General features: G+C 45.8%; 1 protein-coding gene across 11 annotated transcripts in view; it reads left to right on the forward strand.

Moving 5' to 3' along the window:
* Positions 1–16,913, forward strand: part of tnrc18 (trinucleotide repeat containing 18) — a 179,791-nt gene that overhangs the window by 128,168 nt on the left and 34,710 nt on the right. For 10 of the 11 annotated variants that reach the window (XM_087997941.1, XM_087997949.1, XM_043711266.2 and 7 more), the window contains 5 exons: positions 626–1,032; positions 3,973–4,122; positions 8,364–8,508; positions 10,920–11,037; positions 16,114–16,189. In XM_087997941.1, the coding sequence (XP_087854067.1) occupies positions 626–1,032; positions 3,973–4,122; positions 8,364–8,508; positions 10,920–11,037; positions 16,114–16,189 (896 nt within the window). The remainder of the gene's footprint in view (positions 1–625; positions 1,033–3,972; positions 4,123–8,363; positions 8,509–10,919; positions 11,038–16,113; positions 16,190–16,913) is intronic. The other variant, XM_087997943.1, reaches the window with a different exon arrangement.

Here is a 16,913-nt window from a genome sequence, read left to right on the forward strand (position 1 = left end):
GAAGATTTATGGGAGTATTACCAAGGCTTGAAAATTGCTACTCTGAGGAAAGATTGAATAGGGTAGCATCATTTCTTTCAAACAGAAGGGTTTGTTCATTGAGCTGTACAAAATAATGAGGTGCTTGGATAGAGTGCACAGGCAAAACCAGTTTGCCCTGACAGAAGCCAGTTTCCAGGTGATTGTTGGAACTGAAAACAAATCTTTTTCACCCAGAGGGTGCTGGATGTTTGGAAGTTACTACCCAGTTTACTGAATGAGGTGGAAACCATCAAAGCAATTACCTGGATTTGTAGCTGAAATGCTGTAACCTGCAAGGCTCCAGTCTAGGTGCTGGGAAGCAAGATTAGAATGGATGTACAGCGAGTGCAGACACTATGGGCTGAGTGACCTTTCTCTGTGCTACAGTTTACCTAGAGTTCTGTAACGAGTGAAAGGTAAACTTTAACATAAATGTGATTTTGAAAATGGTACACCTCGATTTATAATTTTTAAGTTTTTTGATGTGTCAAATAATTTTTGGAAGGGTCTGTAATGCAGCTGGGCCCTTTGAGGGCTTGCAGTACTTCCTGTTGTTATTCACTCAGAATCTGTAATCCTGGCATGTTTCTTTATTAACACTTAGGCACGGAATTTGAGTACACAGACTCAGAGAGTGATGTTAAAATCAAGCAGAAACCAGCTGCATTACCCCGACCGAAGAAGTCACTGCCAGAGCCAGGGAGCAGCATGAACCTTGTGAATGAGCAGCAAAGCCAGGACAAGCTGAGGGGAGCTGACAAGGGGAGAAAGGCCAAGAAGCCGAAGGAGAAGTCTCCCCGAGAGTTCACCTTCGACTTTGGCCCCGAAGCCAGCGACGACGACCTGTGGAACCGGCGGAGGAGCGAGAGGATTTTCCTCAACGACGCCAGCGCCTCTGCTGCGCTGACCCCAACGGCTGCTCCCAGCACGGCCTCGGCTACCAAAACCAGCCGCTGCCTCAAGACCAGAGCGGTCAGCCCGAAGAAAGAGACGAGTAGAGCAAAGGACAAGGTACGTTGAGGTCTCTCCATTCCCAGGGAACGTTTCAGCTCACGTTTTTTCCCTTCCAGCATCCCTCACCCCTCCCCATCTCTTCCCCTGCCCCTCCCAGAAGTTAGTGAGCGTGGAAGGTGCAGTGAACAGGGTGGCAGCGTGGTTTGGCGTGTGGTAAGGCGCGGGGCCTGGCATCGGCAGTTCAGGACCTCTCCGTTTGAAAGCTCGCACGCTGTTCAGAAATAAAAGAAATAATGTCAGTCTCACCTTATCGGATTCCAAGGACAGGAATTCTCTGAGAATTCAAGAGCCTTATTGTTGAGCAAAGTGAGAGTCGGAAGCCCGCGTGGTGGGAAAGGTTCTTTTCAAGGGATTCTCACTGATGACGAGATGGTGCCATTGTTTAAGTAAGGTGGTAAGGACAAGCCAGGGAACTATAGACCAGTGAGCCTGACGTCGGTGGTGGGCAAGTTATTGGAGGGAATCCTAAGGGACAGGATGTACATGTATTTGGAAAGGCAAGGACTCATTAGGGATAGTCAACATGGCTTTGTTCATGGGAAACCATGTCTCACAAACTTGACTGAGTTTTTTGAAGAAGTAACAAAGAGGATTGATGAGGGCAGAGTGGTGGACGTGACCTATATGGACTTCAGTAAGGCATTTGACAAGATTCCCCATGGGAGACTAGTTAGCAAGGTTAGATCTCACGGAATACAGGGAGAACTAGCCATTTGGATACAGAACTGGCCCGAAAGACTTGAGGCCTGTGACCAGTGGAGTGCCACAAGGATTGGTGCTTGGTCCACGTCTTTTCATCATTTATATAAATGATTTGGATGTGAGCTTAGGAGGTATAGTTAGTAAGTTTGCAGATGACACCAAAATTGGATGTGTAGTGGACAGCAAAGAAGGTTACCTCAGATTACAACAGGGTCTTGACCAGATGGGCCAATGGGCTGAGAAGTGGCAGATGGAGTTTAATTCAGATAAATGCGAGATGCTGCATTTTGGGAAAGCAAATCTTAGCAGGACTTATACACTTAATGGTAAGGTACTAGGAAGTGTTGCTGAACAAAGAGACCTTAGAGTGCAGGTTCATAGCTCCTTGAAAGTAGAATTGCAGATAGATAGTATAGTGAAGAAGCAGTTTGGTCTGCTTTCCTTTATTGGTCAGAGTATTGCGTATAGGAGTTGGGAGGTCATGTTGTGGCTGAACAGGACATTGGTTAGGCCACTTTTAGAATATTGTAAGAAATTCTAGTCACCATCCTATCCGAAGAATGTTGTGAAACTTGGAAGAGTTCAGAAAAGATTTACAAGGATGTTGCCAGGGTTGGAGGATTTGAGCCATTGGGAGAGGCTGAACAGGCTGTGGCTGTTTTCCCTGGAGCGTCGAAGGCTATGGGGTGACCTTATAGAGGTTTATAAAATCATGAGGGGTATGGATAGGATGAATAGACAAAGTCTTTTCCCCGGGGTGGAGAAATGCAGAACTAGAGGGCATAGGTTTAGGGTGAGAGAGGAAAGATATAAAAGAGAACTAAGGGGCAACTTTTTCGCGCAGAAGGTGGTGAATGTATGGAATGAGCTGCCAGAGGAAGTGGTGGAGGCTGGTACAATTGCAGCATTTAAAAGGCATCTGGATGGGTATATAAATAGGAAGGGTTTGGACAGATATGGGCTGGGTGCTGGCAAATGGGACTGGATTTGGTTGGGATATCTGGTCAGCATGGACGGGTTGGACCGAAGGGTCTGTTTCCGTACTCTACACCTCAATGTTTCTCTGGCAGCTCGCTGCTCCAATAAGGAGGGGATGGGCTGTCTAACTGGTGGGCTACGCAGTGGCCTTTCAGTTCAACGGTTGCTGTTGGGTGCCTGTATCAGGGATGTGACCCCTAAAATGTTAGTTCTCTTCTTTCCAGCTTTTGCAGTTAGGAATAGCTGTTGTAACCAGGACCAACACCTTCATTTCAAACAACTGGCTGCCAGCTTCTTGTGGATTACGTAACCCTGCCACACACCCCGACCCCTCCTCATCCTAACTCCAGGGAAAAGGCCTCAGGCTGGTATGGGAAGTGGGGAATTGGCCCTCCCACCACTTCCCCCCAAAAGATCCACAGCCCAGGTGCGGTAAAGATGCAGCCCATAGGTCAGCTTAATAACTCAGCACTTTCAAAAAGATTCCGAGGCAGACATTTACTACATTGGACCTGCTTCTCTCACGTAGGAAAGGACACAAAGCATTTGCAGATGGGCTGGGGGAGGGTCCCCACGGCTGAGGTATCGACCAACCTTCATCGAGGCCTTTCTAGAGCGGACGCAGGCACCTCAAACAGACCTTAGGCTGCCTGGTTCTCTAAATTTGGCACTTAATGCCTTTCAAAGAATCCCTTGTGGAAGTTGGTAATGAGTCTGGCAGGCATTGGGCCTACCCAGGTCAGGATGCAGTGAGGCCGAGGTGTCACACCAACTCCCATTGATTTTCCAGCCCCCTCAGCAAGGTACGCTGAAGTTAGTAAGTTCCTTTGCACAGTGGGTAATGACCCTACCTCGGAGCTGGAAGCTCTGGGGTTGGGTTCTACTTCCCGGCTGGGGAGGTGGGTTAAACAGCTGCGTATCTTTGTGACAGGTAGCTAGGGGGAGAGACGCCTGGTCAGGAGTGTTACCCCTCCCCTTCAAGCTAAAGACCCATTCCAGGAGAAACAAGGGACAGAGAGCAGCATGCACTTTACCCATCTCAGGCACATCGAGACATAAGAGGTCCTCTTAGTTAGAACAGATCTGTTACATTGTAAATAACAATGACCCGGATATGGGTTTTGGTTGCCCTCCCCACTTTGGATGGAGTTGCGCTGAGACAATGAGAAGTTCAGTACATGCTGCGATTTTGAAGTCAGCCTGGTAATGGTGGTGGGGGGGGGCTCATTGATTCACTGCTGTGTTTTCAACTTACAGAGAAAGAAAGGGAAGGAGCCACTGTCCCCTGGCTTTCCTTCAGCCCCGATGCCGAGTAACCCATCTGAACCGAGGGCCAGCCTCCTGCGCAGCACAAGCCCCTGCAAAAAGAACAAAGTGAAAGTGAAAGCAAAGGATGGAAAAAAGGAGGTAACACTGTTATACAATCCCTACACTGGGGAGACAAGCCCTTTGGCCCAACAAGTCCACACCGACCCTCCGAAGATTAACCCACCCAGACCCATTCCCCTACATTTACCCCTAACAAATGCATTTAATCTACACATTCCTGAACATGACCGGCAATTTAGCATGGCCAATTCACCTAACATGCACATCTTTGGACTGTCAGAGGAAACCCACGCAGACACTGGGAGGATGTGCAAACTCCACACAGACAGTCACTGAGGCTGGAATCGAACCCAGGTCCCTAGTGCTGTGAGGCAGCAGTGCTAACCACTGAGCCACCATGCTGCCCTTAAGGATATGGTGGATTGTATCATGCACGCATTATTGGTTCTGATAATGAGGCACATTGAACCTTGTTGAAACAGACAAGATTTTTAAGGGACTTGTCAGTGTAAATGGAAAGAGATAGTTGCCCCTTTTGTGGGAGAGTCCAGGACCAGAGGGTATCATCTCGAAAGGAAGGGCTCACACATCTGACACAGAGATGAGAGGAAATTTCTTCTCTGAGGGTAATGAGTCTGTGGAATTCTTTACTACAAAGGGGTGCCGAGGCTGGATTGTTAAGTATATTCAAGGCTGAGATAGACAGAGTTTTGTGCTGGAAGGGAATCGAGGGTTCTGGGGAAAGACCGGAAAGTGGAGTCGTGGTTCATCAGATCAGCCATGATCTCATTGAATGGCAGAGCTGATGGGCTGAATGGCCTATTTCTGCTGCTATGCATTAGGGACTTATATTGATACATTGACTCTGTGTCTCTGTCTCTCTCTCTCTCTCTCTCCCCCTCCCCCCACAAATGCTGAACTCCTCCGGCAGTTTCTCTTTTTATTCCAGATTTCCAGCATCCACAACGTTTTACTTTTATTTGAACATTCACAGCTTTTAGCATTGTATGTTCCTGCATGAAGATCCACCATCAGGAGACTCATCCAAACATTTCTAGCTTGCCAGCATTGGAGAGTGCTGGAAGCTAAAAACATCTGGATGAGTTTTCTGATGGTTGGACCTTTATGGAGGAACATGTAATGCTTCTATACGCTGTAGGATAATACACACAATGTAATGGCTATTCAGCCCAACTTGCCAATGCTATCTGCTCCTAGCTCTCACCCAGTCTGTAACATTCTGTTCCTTTCTTCCTCATGTGTTTATGCTAAATTGCCCGTAGTGTTAGGTGAAGGGGTAAACGTAGGAGTATGGGTCTGGGTGGTATACGCTTTGGCGGGTCGGTGTGGACTTGTTGGGCCGAAGGGCCTGTTTCCACACTGTAGGGAATCTAATCTAATCTAATATGTTGTGTAATGAGAGATAAGCCTGTGTTTGTTTAAAATCAAACAAGTGCAAGGAGTGACTTGATCCATGAGAATATGCAGCATTGTATGGTTCCAATTATGGTGTGGAATTATTCAGCTTATAAAAAGTGCTTTCTTAAAGAAAGACTGTTATTTATAAAACACTTGCAGGTCCACCAGATGTCTCAACCTGTTTGACAGCAAATTTACAGATTGGAGTTGCAATAGGGACAGGTGGCAGGCAACTATGCACAGCAAGCAAGCTCCCACCAACAGTTACATGATTATAATGAAAAAGCCTGTTTTTTTTTGTGATGTTGATTGAGGGAGCAATATTGGCCCAGGGCATGGGGAGAACAAACATGCTCCTTTTTGATATACTGCCATGGACCTTATCAGAGAGGGGGAAATGGGTAATCTTGCTTGAAGTAGTCATTCGAAAGACAGTGCAATATCCCCTCAGTGCTCATCCCTGACCACTGTGCTCAAGTCCTTGGATTCACAAATGTCAACTTAGAGTGTGGAAGGTTGTGGCTGTCACCTTAGTGTCAGGGAAATCAATGCACTCCCCACACTAACAACATGCCTGCTCACTTTTGTATAGTAGACTTCCTCCAGATCGTAGCAGGACACTTACAGATTCCCTTTCAGTTTTAAAGTAGCACCCAAAATAAGTGCTTGGCTTATTTCTTGTACTCCAGTTCATTCTTTTCCTTTTTGTTAATGTAGTTGTGAGGCATAGTCGCTCAGTGGTTAGCACTGCTGCCTCACAGCGCCAGGGACCCCAGTTCAATTCAGTGTGACTGTCTGTGTGGAGTTTGCACCTTCTCCCTGGGTCTGCGTGGGTTTCCTCCAGACACTCTGGTTTCTTTCCACAGACCAAAGATGTGCAGGTTAGGTCGATTGGCCATGTTAAATTGCCACATAGTGTGCAGGGATGTGTAGGTGAGGTGGGTTAGCCCTGGGAAATGCAGGGTTACAGGGGTAGAGCAGAGGGGTCGGTCTGGGTCAGTGTGGGCTGAATGGCCTGTTTCCACACTGTAGAGATTCTCTGATTCTATACTATTTGAAGAAAAGTCACTACTGAAAAGGGGGAATCACAGCAGCTAAATTTCACCCATCAGCAATGTGGTACCGACCAGAAAGTAGGCGTTTTTGGTTTTGGTTGAGGGATAAATATTGACCAAGACACAGGGGAGAATTCAACTGTTTATTGAAACAGTTCTTTAACCAAAAGAGAAAATGCTGGAAAATCTCAGCAGGTCTGGCAGCATCTGTGAGGAGAGAAACCAGCTGACGTTTCGAGTCTAACTGACCCTTTGTCAAAGCTATGGTTCTTTAACTTGGTTCAGAAATATTTTAAATGTAGCTCAATGATTCCTCATGAACTTCTTGTCCAAATGCAAAATTATTACTCAAATCTCCAAGGACTTAATAATGGTTACAATCGATTCATGGTTTTGTACACAGTTAAAATGATCAAACTTGGCCTCTGTCTGTGTTACCCTACCAAAATCTGTCCTTTGGCAAGCCTGTCCTGGGTATAATGTCCACCCTTTGTTTGTGAGTCCCATCACATGATATCCAGAATGTGTCCTGAAGTAGGTTCCTCCTCACCCATCCTCCAGACTTGACTCAATGTCTGCCCTGATGGTTTCACTGTTAGTCAGTTAATATTGTAAAAGGTAAGCGTGTCCAAGACCATATCGAAAGGTTCAGTCATACTGCTTAGGTATTTCCATTGTCCTGGCCAATACCTGAGGCTCTCACCTCACACGGATGTCATCCAATATGTCTCCTATAGTTTCGATCTCCATTGTTCTGGTCAGTATCTGATGTTAACACAAATTCTGATAATCAAAATGTGATTAGCTACAGGATTCATGCAAATTACAACAACGGTACAGTGCGAGAAAAGGCTGCCTCCTCACTCGAGCGGCAGGAATATCATATTCTCTATTTTGGTTCCTGACCAACAAATATTTGTGTATTGCCTACATTCAAATATTAGCTGGGGCTTTATGGGAAGCATTGTTACCTCTGAGCCCACAGGTCAAAGGTTCAAACTCCACTCCAGAGACTCAAGCCTTGACTTCAGTGCTGCTTTGAGCGAGTGCTGTACAGTACAGAGCACTTTTTTTATATGAGACCATTGAAGAGGGACCCTATTGTTCTCCTTAGTTGGACATAAATCAGTCAGTGGCAGTCTTTCCTGGCCAATGTTTATCCCACCTTAGTAAGCTGATTCTCTGCTCTTTTTGATATCATTGCTGCTTGTTGATATTTGCTTGGTAATCAGAAACACACACTGCAGTGAAATTCCGTTATAAACAGAAAAGAAAAAGTAAAGCACCTCAACTGCAGGTAGACAGTCGCACACAGAAATAAACAAAAACTCTGTGGGAAGCAATGGACTAGTGGTATTATCACTGGACTGTTAATCCAGAAACTCAGCTGATATTCTAAGAGTCTAATGACGACCAAGAATCTGGTGTCGTTTGTTGGAAAAACCCATCTGGTTCACTGATGCCCTTTAGGGAGGAAGTTGCTGGCCTTACCTGCTCTGGCCTACATGTGACTCCAGACCTACGCGATGTGGTTGATTCTTAACTGCCCTCTGGGCAACTAGGGATGGGTAATAAATGCTGGCCTGGCCAGCGATGGCCTCATCCCATGAATGAATAAAAAAAGACAGGGGACTCTGGACTGAGGGGTAGTTAGCTCAGGACCAAGGTGGGGTTGGGAGCCAGAGCTTAGAGGTGATACCCATCTCTACCCAGAAATTCTGGAACATCACTAGCAGTGCCTTCAGAATGGTGAAAAATGTCAATTTAGATCCGTTCAAAGAAATCACAACAAGCTGGTGAAGAAAGCCCTTGATTTTTACAGCGGTACTTGCCTCGTCTCTCCAGCAGGCACGCTCCAAAGGCGGTGCTGTCAGTAAACTAATGGAAAGCATGGCGGCCGATGAGGATTTTGAACAGAACCAAGACAGCAGCTTCTCTGAAGATGAGAACCTCCCTTTGAGCATGCTCATTGAGAGGCCCTCCACCCCAGGTTAGTTGCGCCTTCGGGATAAAATGCTGAGCATCGCGAATCCCAGCTGCACTCCCCACTCCTCATATCCACGAGGCACCGGCTGAGGTTCAGCCATTGGTGGGATTGCCAGGGATCTGCTTTCACACCAGGCCATCGTGTTAGATAGGAGTGTGCGGAAACTGGTAAAATGGTAGAAGACTGACATTTGTTTTTAAAAATCTGATGACTTTCCTTATTTTGTAGGTGGATTAAATAAGATAGGGAATTTAAGATGGAATTCCTACCATCAGCCAACCCTGCGCCATGTCTGATTCGGGTCTTGTCAAAAGGATGACAATCCTGAGAAAGCAGTGCTGAGAAAATCGGCTGCTGTTCATACTCCATTATTTACATGGATCTAAATATCTATCAAGTGATTCATTCGATAGATATCTGTGTTGGAATGAACAAGTCCTGCTAACAGGATGTCTGCTAACTGCTTTTGAAGATCCACTGTTTTAAAATTGAAGCTAAGACTTATTGTGCAAACCTTCACGTTCAGGGAATGAATGACAGCCAGTTATTACACTGCATCGTAACTGCAGGTGTTCGAGACAGTTACCATTGTCTAACTTTACTGCCCAAACGAATTGAGTAGTTTAACACATTATCGTTCTCATTAACAAATGATTTTGTTCACTCCCGTGACCTTGTTCAGCTATCGAGAAGAGTGATTTCTCTGCTATTGAGTGAGTCTGCTCTCTGCCCCTTTATGTAGCTTCACCCTGTCCCGTATCTGCTGTCCCTCCTTAGTCCTTCCTGTACGCTTGCACCTTGACAGGTGGTGACATCCAGTTGTGAACAAGTCCTTTACGCTTGAAAATTACTTTACATAATGGACTGATTCGTCCTCAGAATATTAAATGATAACGTTGATCTTTTCTTCCCTTTTTTTTCTGGTACCTGATAAGCTGAATTATTGCCACTTCATTAAAAGATTCATTTTTAAATTTACAAACGGGCTCACAGGAAAGTGACGGTGCTTAAAATCCCCTTTGCTTGGAACAACTGACTCAAACAAGAGCCTGTGTTTTCTTCAATTGGTTTCCATCGAATTTCCCAGCAGAGAAATAGCTAATTTGGACCAACTGGTTTCTGCCAGTAATTGTGTTCCACACAAGAACTCTTCTATCTTCCTTCATCTCATCCACTCCCTCTGTTCATTTCCCCCTCCTTTATTTCTCAAACTTCCCCTTAAATGTGTTTGTGTTTTCCTTTATTCTGATTCACTGGGTCTGTAGCTTTGCCTGAGTCAGCAAAACTGTTAGCAATTATTATTCCATCAGTTTTCCACACTTCCATCTGATTGTTCCCACAAAGAAAAACATCAATTGGGATTTACCTAGATAAATAGCAACAAACAGTCAAACCACACAATTGCCAGGCAATGACCATCTCCATTAAGAGAGAATCTAACCATCACCCCTCTTGACTTTCAATAGCATAAACATCACTGAATTCCCACTCTCTTTCCCTATCATCAAGTCAGGAGTATGTTGGAATCATCTCCACTTGTCTAGGTGAGTTTAACTCCACAACACTCAGAAGATCAACACCATCTGGGACAAAGCAGTTTGTTTGCTTGGCACCCCAGGCACAACCTTTCACATTGACTCCCTTCACCGCCAGTGCACATTGTCAGCTGTGTGTACAATCTGTGAGATGCAGTGAATAATTTGCCTGGGCTCCTGTGGCAGAACCTTCTAAACTCTCAACCTCTGCCTTCTGGAAGGACAAGGGGAAACCACCACCTGCAAGTTCCCCTCCAAGCCACACACCATCCTGACTTGGAATTATATCGCTGTTCCTTCACTGTCGATGGGTCAAAATCCTCGTGCTCTGAAGAGCACTTGTGGGTGTTCCTACAGCCCAGCGACTGCAGTGGTCCATGAGGGCAGTTTGGTATCACCTTCTCCAGTACAATCCTAAATGGACAAACGGTGCCAACAGTGTTGGCATTCCGTGAATGAATCAAAGAAAAAATTGCAGATATCTGATCCAAGCCTCACCCTCCCCTATCTCGTCTAATTCTGCGTTCTTGCACCAGCTCAGTTGTCATCACTGCATTATTGTTCCTTCAGTGAGCTACACCCTGAGCTCAGAAATTCCCTCCCTGACCTCCCTTATCTGTCCATCACTTCTCTCCTCATTTACAATGCTCTTTAAAACTTGCTCCCTGACCATGATTTTAAATATCTCCTTGCATTTGCTGAGTGTAAATTGCATTCGATAATGCTCCAGTAAAGCTGCTTGGGGTGTTCCGATTGGGGAATGCTGCTCTGTAATTGCAGCTTGTGGTTTTGGTTGGAGACAGGATTATATTCCACTGGGGACGGGTGCAGAGCTTCGCTGCTAAGGCATTACTGAGAGATTACTATCATTTTCCGCAGCTCTTCGCTCGTGTGTGATTGACAAAGATGAGCTGAAGGATGGCCTTCGGGTGCTGATTCCAATGGATGACAAGCTACTGTATGCTGGATATGTGAAAACTGTTCACTCTCCGGATATGTAAGTTGTCAGTGAGAGGGGACGATTGACACGCTCATTACTTAAAGACAATCTAATCTAATCTAATTTAAACATCATGCACAATTTCCCAGCTGCCCCGATTGTCACCTGGAAGTCAGAGTCTGACCTTGAAATGTCAGAGTTTAGTTGGTAATGTGGCACTATGCCTCCTCTAAGCCACCCCCTTCAGCACCCGACATCTGCCTGAGACAATTTTGTCAAATTCCCTGGCTTCTGGCATGCTTGCAACCAGCTAAACAAATCTGTAGCCCCCTGATTAAACACAGTGGCTTGAATACATTTCAGGGTGCTGGCTTCCAGTCGGAAAATTATTCGTTTCCCATGTTCTGATGTTCTTTATGGTTTCAAATCCATTCAGTTCAGGCACAGAATAAATGCTGTAGAGGCAGAGAGAGCACTCACCTGAAACAGAAGGTTGATGTTACAAATACTGTGATGTTTAAGTGTGTATAAGTGCATGCTGTAGTTATCATTTAGAGCCGGAAACTGTTGGGAATGATTAGGAACATATATGAGGACTGACGTGGTAGATGGGCACTACACAGGCTGGGGCACATTATTTCCCCTTTCAATTCAATTTTGATTCAGATTCTTTCGTTCTGTCTCTGTTTCTTCTTGTTTATTGGTTTTGGAGTGTCCCTGGTGGGGCAGTGTTATTAATTGGTGAAGTGGGTGATTTGCTGAGGGGATTTTAAAAAACAAAAAACGTACTTCTAATGACTGGGCGTCCCCAGAGAGGGAGTGTCCACTGCAGGCCTCAGTGTCCAGTCCTCTGTGCCCCCCACCCCCCCCACCCTGCCCCGCTCAAGTTTACTTTCATGAATTGATTTTTGCACCTGGAGTTTCCCAGTTGGCTTCCTGCATTGATGGGAAAGATTAACAACGTGGGGAGAGGTGCCAAGTGGTAGGTGAGGATTAGGGGTCCAGGCGACAGCTACCCAGGGAAGATGGTTCTCCCTTCCCTCTTGGGACATGGAGTAGTTGTTTGGTTGTGTTTGTCATTAACATGCTTAGGAGACTAGGGAAGGATTCTTCTTGTTGAGTCCCATCGTGCGCTGCAAACTGGGCTGTTCTCTGGAGCTGGAGGGGTTGATCCTCTAGATTTGAGGGCATGAGTATCCACTGTTGGACAAGAAGCCCATTTTGTGCCAACTAATGGCTCCTGTATCCACATCAAAATCTTCAGTTTAATTCATTCCCTCCCTTGGAGGTGGGTTAGTGAGCTGAAAGCAGCCTCACCTCGGTTTGACATCTCATCAATAGATGGCACGATGACAGTGCAGCACTCCCTCAGCATCATACATTATACACTCAGGTTCCAGAGAGCGGAGCTTGACCCCTCGACTGTCTAAAATTGTGCTAAAATTGTCCTCCAGGGGAGTAAGGGAAGGGGGTCCTTACATCTTTCACAAGCTGTGTCAGTTCCTGGTGTCTGAGGTTAACAAGTAAATCCTCTCTTTGTTTCCACTGAGAGGAGCTATTTGTATTTTCACCTATTGAACAGCCACAGCTGAGCAATGCAAAAAAATTAAGCGATCCGGCTCAGTGGTTAGCACTGCTGCCTCACAGTGCCAGGAACCTGGGTTCGATTCCAGCCTCGGGGTGACTGTCTGTGTGGAATTTGCACATTTTGTGCAAATTTAAACCTGTGGCAGGAAAAGCAGCACTTTGGTGAAGATATTGGCCACATCTCAGTGGTGCTTTGGTTTCCACCCACAGTCCAAAGATGTGCAGGGTAGGTGGATTGGCCATAGGAAATGTGGGGTTCGGTGGGTCTGGCTGGGATACTCTTCATAGGGTCAGTGCAGACTCGATGGGCTGAATAGTCTCTCATTGCACTGGAGGGATTCTATGTCCCTAATGAGGTTGGGAGGCACATATTTGCTGTGTATTGTATCTCTCTCTAATTTGAATAGCTGCATTATACCGAACGGTGGAACTGTGTTGTGACCATGTGCCTGATATGCATTAGACGTGAACTCAGGACAGGCAATGCGTGTTCTGTAATAGATCCAAAACAAATTAATATTGCTCATGTTCCTCTCAATTCAAATGATTAACTTCCAACCTCATGGCTTAATTTCAACAGTTTTTCTTAGTGGGTTTGAGGAGTGTGGGCCTGTTCAGAGCAGAGCTAGTCTGTGCCACCTGACAAAGGGGCAGTACTGCAAAAGTTTGTGGTTTCAAGTAAACCTGTTGGACTATAACCTGGTGTCGTGTGGCTTCTGACCCTGTGCCAGAAAAGCAGCACTTTATTCAGATGAAGGTGTTGGCCGCCCCTCTGGGTAGGACTCTTCTCCTCTGAGTCACAAGCTGATGTCTTATTGTGCTACCAAGGCTGATGCTACAGTAACAAAAACAGAAGTTGCTGGAAAAGCTCAGCAGGTCTGGCAGCATGTGTGCCGAGAAATCAGAGGTAGTGTTTCGGGTCTGGTGACTCTTCCTCAGAACGGCAGAGGTGATCTCTCCCACGTTAACTGCTAAACCGAAGCCTGGCTGAAATCTTGGACAGACATTAAAAATCCCACAGTGCTCTCTGTAAATGGGCAGGGGAGCCCCAGTCAACATATTTACCTCTCAACCAACATCACCGTTACATTGCAGATTGTGGGACTTTGCTCTGTCTAAACTGGCTATTGATTTTTTTATAAGGTGCAACAGTGGTAATATTTCAACAAACATTCTCTTGGCTGCAGAGCACTTTGGGATAACCTGAGATTATGAATGGCACTATATAAATGCGGACTTTACAATGTTTGAGCTAGAGGGTGGAATTTGCAACTCCCAAGAAGCAGCGGGAAGGTGGTACACAGAAAGGAAGGATAATTGGGCCAGCTCTTCCATCCCTCCCCACGCCCCCCCCCCCCCCCATCCCCCAAAAAACTGCTGTCACTTCAGAAATTAAGTTCTGGACAGGAAGACTGCAATTGACCGTCCCAACCTACTGTCAACAATTGATCAATTAACAACCACTAGGGGACCTCCTGCAGCCTGGGCCACAGCTAATTGAGCTCCAGGTGGGTCAGGTTGGTTGGCCAAACCAACAGTAAGCAGGCAAGTTATCAATTTTGGGGGCAGGTGGAGTCGGCAAAAAGCCTTACTTCCTCCAATCCTCCGTCTTGAGGGATACTCTGGGTAATGGTGCCTTGGCTGCAGGCGTTATGGTGCTGCCAAGCTGTGGAGACATCAGGCAGCAATTCGATGGTAACCCCAGGGCTTCATGCTCCAGCTTCTCGGGAAAGTGGATTATCAGGGTCAGCCATGATCTCATTGAAGAGCAGAGCACCCTCGATGGGCTGAATGGCTTACTTCGGCTTAAGAGTCCTTTGGCTTTGGAATTCCAGCAGAACAAGAATTCGGTGGGAATTGTGAACAAGGTGTTTCTCTACACAAAGTGTTCCTGCTTTTGGACTAGATTCAAAAACAGGAAACTTCCGCTGAAACTGTGGAGCGACAAGTTATCCTTTTCTGTACATTTTCCTTTTGTGTAAAATTGAAGGTTGAGCATTGGAGTTGGGAGGTCATCTTGTGGTTGTATGGGACATTGGTTAGGCCACTTTTCGACTACTGCGTTCAGTTCTGGTCTCCCTGTGATAGGAAGGATGTTGTGAAAGCTGAAAGGGTTCAGAAAAGAGTTACGAGGATGTTGCCAGGGTTGGAAGGTTTGAACAATAGGGAAAAGTTGAATAGGCTGAAGCTGTTTTCCCCAGAGTGTCGGAGGCTGAGGGGTGACTTTACAGATCTATTTAAAATCATGAGGGTCATGGATAGGGTAAATAAACAAGGGTTTTTCCCCTGGAGGAGATGAAACTCCAAACTAGGGGAGTTTAGGGTGAGAGGGGTAAGATTTAAAAGGGACCTAAAGGGCAACTTTTTCACGCAGAGGGTGGTGTGTGTATGGAAGGAGCTACCAGAGGAAGTGGTGGAGGCTGGGACAATTGCAACATTTAAAAGGTATCTGGATGGGTATGTGGATAGGAATGATTTAGAAGGATATGGGCCAAATGCTGGCAAAAGGAACTAGATTTATTGAGGATATCTAGTTGGCATGGATGAGTTGGACTGAAGGGTCTGCTTCCATGCTGTACGTCTCTATGACTCTGTGAAGTGACCCGAGTGGTGAAATCCCTGCTCGTGCAGTCCTGCAACTCTGACCATTTCATTCTAACCAGAACCATCAAGTGAATGTTAGAGTGTCCTTTAATTTCCTGGATTTAAGCCTACAAAGCCCCTCTGTCACTATCAGCAATAATACTGCAGCAATTTGGGTCATCACCTTCAGGAACTGAAAGCCCAGAGAGTCAAATTTGGACAGGCATGTGTGGGTCTATCTTCATCTTTATCTGTGTGTACGTTTTTTGTTTGTACAAAGAGATAACTATTCAGTGTGGGGAAAATGTCACGTGCAACAAAGTTAAAATTTCTCCTTGTGTGCGTCACCACGCTCCTGACATTTACCAACGGAGCAGTAAAGTCAGAGTCAGACAATAACACGTCAGGGGGGTCGTGTACAAAATATCTTTCATATTGTCTGTACACAGAAAATGTGACTTCATTGGATTAAAAAAAAAGGGAAATACAAGATTGCATTTATTTTGCAGTGAGAGTAACAAGGAACTTCCTAATGAGATTACAGTGACAAGTCCTGGTGCTTGATTTAGGCCAATCTCCTTGTTTTTCATTATTGGCTCTCTGGTTTCCTCCCACAGTCCAAAGAGGTGCAGTTTAGATGGATTGTCCATGCTAAATTCCCCATTGTGTCCAGCGATGTGCAGGCAAGATAGATTAGCCAGGGGAAATACATGGTTACAGGGATAGGGTAGGGGGCTGAGACTGGGTGGAATTGATGCAGACTCTGACTGAAGGTCTCTTTCTACACTGTAGGATTTCTGTGATTCTTAGCTGCACCATGATTTGTCTCGTTAAAGAAGTTTTCAAATTGCTGCGACAAAGCTGCATATGGACTGACTTTAAGAAATCAAATTGAACAAGACGAGAAGGTTACTGTGTGTAAACACTCTGGCCCCTCCTCAAGTATAAACATCTCTCTTCCAGATATCGTGTGGTTGTGGAGGGAGAGAGAGGAAACCGTCCGCACATCTACTCCTTGGAGCAGCTCCTACAGGAAGCGGTGAGAGGCTTAGTAATCGTTACAGATTGGCAATAATGTTCGCTTTTCACGATTACAACACCGTGTGAGCTTTCCTTCAGTCTGGGGTGTATAGGTAGTGAAATGAAAGCACTCATTGTAAAGTAGGCAGGAGACAAGCAGCTGGATTAAAATGGCCCAAAACTCCTCGTCGTGCCTGATCTCCTAGACAAAACTTAAAATTATTTCCCCGTGCACTTGAGAAGAAAGCATGAATTACTTTGGTTTTGCAAGAAATGAACGTGATTTTTCCATTGAAAATGTTTTTCTAGTGATATTATCTGTTGATTACTTTTCCCCCTCACCCTGCCTTTTGATACAGATCTGTAAAAAAGAGTGGTACATTTTATTTCAGAAATTAGGTCTTATTTCAGACACTCTGTTGACCAGCTGAAGCTTTGCAACATCAAGGAGACTGAGCTCCTGTTGTCAGGGACATCTTACCAGGTGATTTCCTGATGTGGAGGGTCACTGCACAGAGACCAGTATCTGTCACCAAATCACCCTTTATTCACATAGTTCATGTCACTGACCCAGCTAACTCCACTCCCACTCCTCTCCCCAACTCAAACCCTACTCCCACCCCAAAAAGGATCAGCTGGCTTAAGTGCAGAGAGAGAGCAGCCTCAACAACATGTGCCCAGCAGGAGCAGCCGCCATTGCTGTGAAGTCAGGAACCCTGCGGCCTGCAGCAATTCAGAAAAGA

This window comes from Chiloscyllium plagiosum, unplaced genomic scaffold (assembly GCF_037043375.1).
Source record: "Chiloscyllium plagiosum isolate Xiang-an unplaced genomic scaffold, Cpla_swu_hap1 HiC_scaffold_20, whole genome shotgun sequence".
Taxonomy (NCBI): domain Eukaryota; kingdom Metazoa; phylum Chordata; class Chondrichthyes; order Orectolobiformes; family Hemiscylliidae; genus Chiloscyllium; species Chiloscyllium plagiosum.